The sequence below is a fragment of the Panicum hallii genome, chromosome 3 (assembly GCF_002211085.1).
Source record: "Panicum hallii strain FIL2 chromosome 3, PHallii_v3.1, whole genome shotgun sequence".
NCBI classification, from domain to species: domain Eukaryota; kingdom Viridiplantae; phylum Streptophyta; class Magnoliopsida; order Poales; family Poaceae; genus Panicum; species Panicum hallii.
The window spans coordinates 3108679-3115258 of NC_038044.1; the positions used below are offsets into that span (position 1 = coordinate 3108679).

General features: G+C 52.1%; 1 protein-coding gene across 1 annotated transcript; it reads left to right on the forward strand.

The window, feature by feature from the left end:
* Positions 1–1928, forward strand: LOC112883832 (amino acid permease 3-like). Its single transcript, XM_025949077.1, has 3 exons — positions 1–801; positions 894–1036; positions 1131–1928. Exons 1-3 carry the CDS (start codon positions 147–149, stop codon positions 1764–1766), a joined length of 1434 nt encoding a protein of 477 aa, XP_025804862.1. The 5' UTR covers positions 1–146; the 3' UTR covers positions 1767–1928.
* The last annotated feature ends 4652 nt before the right edge of the window (positions 1929–6580 follow it).

The window sequence follows — 6580 nt, forward strand, 5'->3', positions numbered from 1 at the left end:
CGCTCACCCTACTCTCTAGTGAGCACTGAGCACCCTCCCAAGAATCTGTAGCGCTTTAGCTTGCCTCCGGTGCCTGCCGTGCTCCGGTAGTACTTCACTCCGAGGAGGAGGAAGTTGAGGGAGAGGGAGCTCGGTAGCAGAGATCCATGGCGGCGCACATAGGCACGAACCACGTGGCGCCGATGGAGGTGTCGGTGGAGGCCGGGAACGCCGGCGCTGCGGAGTGGCTGGACGACGACGGCCGCCCGCGACGCACGGGAACGTTCTGGACTGCCAGCGCGCACATCATCACCGCGGTCATCGGCTCCGGCGTGCTCTCGCTCGGCTGGGCCATCGCGCAGCTCGGCTGGGTCGCCGGCCCCGCCGCCATGCTGCTCTTCGCCTTCGTCACCTACTACACCGCCACGCTGCTCGCCGAGTGCTACCGGACCGGCGACCCGGACACGGGGAAGCGCAACTACACCTACATGGACGCCGTGCGCTCCAACCTCGGCGGCGCCAGGGTCGCCTTCTGCGGCGTGATACAGTACGCCAACCTCGTCGGCGTCGCCATCGGCTACACCATCGCGTCCTCCATCAGCATGAAGGCCATCAGAAGAGCCGGCTGCTTCCACAACAATGGACACGCTGACCCGTGCAAGAGCTCGAGCACTCCGTACATGATCCTCTTCGGCGTTGTCCAGATCCTCTTCTCGCAGATACCGGACTTTGATCAGATTTGGTGGCTGTCCATCGTCGCCGCCGTCATGTCCTTCACTTATTCTTCAATCGGACTCTCCCTGGGAATAGCACAGACCATCTGTAAGTTCTTGATTGTCTGGTCAAGACATGAAATTTTTACATGATTTGTCGATGCTAAATTACTGACATAAGCTTGGTTACTGGAATTGCAGCTAACGGTGGGTTCAAGGGAAGCCTCACCGGAATTAGCATCGGCGCCGGCGTCACCTCGACGCAGAAGATCTGGCACAGCCTGCAGGCCTTCGGTGACATCGCCTTCGCCTACTCCTTCTCCAACATCCTCATTGAGATCCAGGTAAGAAAAAGCCTCCTGCGCTCTGATCTGCTCTGATTTCTTCAACTGAGATTGCTCTGTTCCTAATCAAGGCTGCTCTGCTTTACCACTTCAGGACACGATCAAGGCGCCGCCGCCGTCGGAGTCGAAGGTGATGCAGAAGGCGACGCGGCTGAGCGTGGCGACGACGACCGTCTTCTACATGCTGTGCGGGTGCATGGGGTACGCCGCGTTCGGCGACGCGGCGCCGGACAACCTCCTCACCGGGTTCGGCTTCTACGAGCCCTTCTGGCTGCTGGACATCGCCAACGTCGCCATCGTCGTGCACCTCGTCGGCGCCTACCAGGTCTTCTGCCAGCCCATCTTCGCCTTCGTCGAGCGCCGCGCCGCCGCGGCGTGGCCGGACAGCGCCTTCATCTCCCGGGAGCTCCGCGTGGGGCCGTTCGCGCTCAGCGTGTTCCGGCTCACGTGGCGGTCGGCGTTCGTGTGCGTGACCACCGTCGTCGCCATGCTCCTCCCCTTCTTCGGCAACGTTGTCGGGTTCCTCGGCGCCGTCTCCTTCTGGCCGCTCACCGTCTACTTCCCCGTCGAGATGTACATCAAGCAGCGTCGCGTGCCTCGCGGCAGCACCAAGTGGATCAGCCTCCAGATGCTTAGCGCCGGCTGCCTAATTGTGTCCATCGCCGCCGCCGCCGGTTCCATAGCCGACGTGATCGATGCGCTCAAGGTGTACCGGCCGTTCAGCGGTTAATTTCGTTCAACGAAGAGGCGCTTCTCAAGCACTCTGATTCTGCCTAACACCTGATGGATTGCATGTAACGATTAGCAATGGTATCCTATTTTCTCGGTAAAGCTTTATTTTTGCTCAACACCTTTACATCAAGATGATAATAAAACCTTGAAAAACACGAGAGGCATCGTAACCATAATACACACAAACCGTTCTAAGTTCACTGTCGGTAGGAGTTCCAGTGTTTTATAGATATTAAATATTGTATCAAATCAGCAAATTGCTGGTACGATATGGTAATTATGAGGAGAGAGAAGGGAGAGTTTTACGGGATACGAGGGGAGTTTCATCGCCATGATATTGCCCTGGCTCAATTATCCAGTTATAAGTTCTGTGTAATGAAACTATAAACTAGGATAATCAATTATTATACCAAACCGCTACAACCGTGTATCTAGATAAAAGAAAAAACTGCGTAGCCACACGCGTCTACTGCTTCTGCGAGGCTAGCTTCTTTTCAAAGGCTGCTTCCGTAAGTACAAGGACATTGGATAATCGAGAAGATAACTTGCAATAGATAAAAATATTGTATTTCTTTTGAAAGACTAAATCATCCTGAATAGCCATAATAACACGGTCGGTACGTTCGGGTACCTCCTGCTAGTGTGTCCAACCCGAAAGGCGCGAGATTATCCGTAACCTCGCACTAAGCCTTTGGGTGACGGGGCGTACGGCCCGGGCCTGACAGCTGGGATCATAGTCTCCGAACCTTACTCCGTGCTCTAGCAAGTCCGGCGCCTCCATGTGCCCACAAGGACAAGGTGCTCAGGAACGGCCACCGCGGGCCCGAACCTCCGCGGGGTGGTCCGGTGCGCCACGAGTGGAAGCCGGACCCCTAGGGGGGCCTGTGCGCCTGGGCTGGCCTAGGGCCCGGACCTCCCTTCCCACCCGGGAGGAGGTCCGGTGCCGCTACGTGCTTCTGAGGAAGCAGCTGCTAAGCCAGCTCTGCCACGTGTCCGGTGGCAGCCAGCTTTCAGCGGGAAGCCAGCCCAACTACCGCATTAAATGCGGGTAGGTGGGGTGCGCGTGCCCAAGACAGGGCATGGGCTGCCCACTGACACGTTGGACAGGTATGCTGACACCACGGTAAGCCCGCCAGTTACCGAGGCGGCGCGTCGCATCACCACACCGCGTACGCAGGCGGGCGGCGTGTAGTCACATCATAGCGCCGCGCACGTGAGCAAAGGGTAATTATGATCTGCTGCAGGAGGGCTGCGGCGTGCGCTGCTACAGTGTGCGCAGAGGCTACAGCACGGCAGGTCAACATAGCCCCTTCACCTGTCAGTGGGAATGAACCCAACAATGACAGCACGTCTTCTACTGTGCATGTCACTGGCAGCAGGCACTGTGCCACTGTGCTAGCGAGATGGCACATGACCATACCCTGGTAGAGGATACGCACGGGAGCCGACGAGGAAAATTTCCGAATCTGTAGCATTTAAGGCTCCAATGTGTACGTAGTTTAATATGTCGCCGGGTCCACCTGTCGGGACCCCGCTCAGTGTACGCGTCTCCCTTGAGCATATAAATGGGAGAGCGCGCACGTTAGAACACAAGGACCAGAGACGCTCAAACTCTCTCGGAAGCTTCCACAAACAATACAACACACAGTGGACGTAGGGTTTTACGCTCCGACGGTCTAAACCACTCTAAATCATTGAGTCCTTTCCGTATTCTTACGCCTCTTAATCAAGCAATCTTTGACTTTACTCAAACTCATACTACACTAGAATTAGACGGGTACATTCCGCCACCTAGCTGAAGATTTCCTCCGATAAACACCAACAGGTAGTTCGTACCCCTAGCGGGAGTAACGTTTCAAACCCTTTAGCCATGTACCAAAAGTATGTGGCACACTACGAGGTCGAGACACGTAACATTTTTTCCCTACCTTTGCATATCTACAAGCTAACCATTAAAGAACTCGACATCTTTTCTTGTCACTTAGCTTTATTGGAAGCCTTTTATTGGGAGTAGGTAGGAATTACTAGCATGTGCTGTTGGAGGCCCAGTTTCACACTTGCACTACCGGTCGAACTGGTGAATGTTCTGTCACCCAGAGTTCAACAAGGAAACATAACTAATGCGGTACTAATAATCACTCTGCTGCGTGCGGATGAACTAGCATCCATTGGCATTATATTTCAACCAACGAAATGACCGGTACGACACTGCCCAAACATGATGGCACGCGTTGATTATAGCTAGGCAGGAAAACTTTCGCAGCTAGCCTTGGGCCACTGCATTCGTACATTGTCGCGACCGTGCCTGAGCACGTGCGTTATCTGTTGTGTTTGTTCCTCGCTTTATCATGCCTTACGATCGGCTTATTAATTAGGATCAGACATGTTCTGAATTTTTGTAGCACTCATCATACGTGCTTGACTTATGTGATGGATGTCTTGAACGATAGCTGCATCGATCGCAAGTTGCCAAGGTGCACCTTTTTGACGATTCGCTCGATCCTGCAGCATCATCACTTTTCTTCCTCACGAAATGCGAGTGCGAACACCCGACGTTTCATCGCAACAGTAAAGTTCACAACGATATCTTTGCAAGAATGTCTCCGCGCCGCCTAATCGATCGACCATATTATTATCTTCCCAGCCGTTTTCTTGGGCCTTGAACGATCTCAAGACAGAGACCAGACTACTGCATGCAAAATAATTAAATAGTGTCCGATTCATATATGGATATGTACGTATGTTTCCTGAGTAGGCAAGAGCAGGCTAAACTCTATCTGCCACATCGTATGCTAATTAGAAATATTAAATGTAGATTAATGATAAAACTAATTGGATAACTCTAGGCTAATTCGCGAGATGAACATGGGCTATCATGGACTAATTAGGCTTAATAGATTCATCCCATGAATATTAGCCTAAAGCTTCCGCAATTAGTTTTATAATTAGCTCATGTTTAGTCCTTCTAATTAGCATCGAAACATACGATGTGACAGAGCTAAACTTAAGTCCTTCGAATCTCTAAACACCCGTTAAGCTGCCCTACTCCACCAAACAGATAAAAAGGTGGCGCCGTTGACTAACCCTGAGCTGGTTGTCATGTCCTGGAAATTTTTGGTACCAGGCTACCAGCAGGTTCATCGCAATGCTGCTGCAGAGCACCGTAACAAAGATTAAAAGAACGAAGCTAGTGCAGAATCGGCAAGTAAGGGAGCTAATTAAAAAAGAACTTCCAGTGGCCGGCCGTGCTACTATCTTCTGTGGACTTCGTTAATTACGTAGCGGTGCGCCGAGATGGATGGAATGGAAATGGAGCACAGAATTCACTAGTCGTTTGTTGGGGAATGGGCCAATTGCTGAGTTGCTTGCTATCTTTTGCATAAAGCGGCAGTAAAATTTGATTTTTTTTTTACCGTCTGATCAGGGAGTACTCGTACGTAGGTTAGTCGTAATTCTTTTGTGTAAAAGAACGAATCGAACGAGCCTTTTCTGGCTAGCTGGTGGGTGGGCTGGTCGACGTCGTGAAAGAAGTAAAGGTGGTGTGGGCCTCCTCTCTGTGCCGTCGTTGGCTTTGCGGCCGCGGTCATTTTAGTTCATCGCCGTGAGAGCGAGGAAGTGTGGTATTCGGCACCAAAAGGGGGCCATCGAGCGCGACGACTTCTCTTGGACTCTCTTTTTCGTCCTGCGATGTACATGCACGGAGTTACTGTAGCTCGTTACAGTAATGCCGGCCTTTGGGAAGTACAGTATGGTGGAATCTAGTGACAGCGTTCGTGGGACCACCACATTTTTGTCTGAAAACGTGTGCGGCGTGCTGCACCAAACCAAGTTGGCCAGCCCGGCCGAGCCGAGCGTATTGAAAAGGAGGGAGGGAGCAGGCTCGTGGGCTCTCGCCCTCTGCCCAACTGCGCGTTGGGCCCACACGGCAGCCCCGCCGCGCGTTCCCTGGGTTGGCGCCTGCCCGCCCTGGTAGTGCTAGTGTGGTGCGTGGCCGTCCACGCGACACGTTTCACTTGGCGACAGGGTTCCTTTTTATTTTAATTTCTCGCGAGCATAGGTAGCTAGCTAGCTAGACAGACAAGAAAGGAGGCAGGCAGGTCGCCGGCCGCCGGAGCGCGCGGGCGGCCCGGCCGGCCGTACTGAGCTCGATCGTCGCGCGCGCAGGCAAACACGGCTCCGGCGGCATGCCGACACGTGCACTGCCGGAAATGAGGGGGGCTGGCAGGGCCATGGCCCTCAACAATTAAAAAACTAGTGTGTAGTATATAATTTGTCGATAAATATAGATTAAATTCTTTTAGAAAATTAATGTAAAATTAAAAGAAAGATATATGGCGGAATAGCCGATTTTATTCTCGAATTTTAATAAGGATCAACTCCATCCTTAATTTACAAAATACTCTTTTCAATTATCAACTTATTTCGTGCAGCTCAATTTAATCTTTCATTCCACGTGTCTTACCATATTGGTAGTATCTAAGTGTCCTATTTTTAGCAGCAATATATATTGATACATACATACTTAAACATGACACAATAAAATTTTAACTTGTATCTACGTAATTTTTTCTGTCCAGTCCAGTTCCGCCACACGACACGTGCTCCATCCATCCACTCACCTAAGCCGTAGCTGGCTTGGTTACTGCTAGTACTAGTAAGTACAGTAGTAACGACGTCAACACCTAAGCCGTTGCGTGCACTGAAGAAGGCCACCAAGCTAAGCTGCTAAGGCAGATTTAAGGGACCGTTTGATAGAGGACTAGCTTTACCGGTGCGTAGAGCGAGATTTGACAGCACGCGGCCGGACCCATA

Excerpts from the sequence above, each read along its gene's own strand:
- LOC112883832 (XM_025949077.1), top strand. The coding sequence starts at position 147 with ATGGCGGCGCACATAGGCACGAACCACGTGGCGCCGATGGAGGTGTCG. Across the intron at positions 802-893 it reads GGGAATAGCACAGACCATCT|CTAACGGTGGGTTCAAGGGA; the intron begins GTAAGTTCTTGA and ends CTGGAATTGCAG. Across the intron at positions 1,037-1,130 it reads ACATCCTCATTGAGATCCAG|GACACGATCAAGGCGCCGCC; the intron begins GTAAGAAAAAGC and ends TTACCACTTCAG.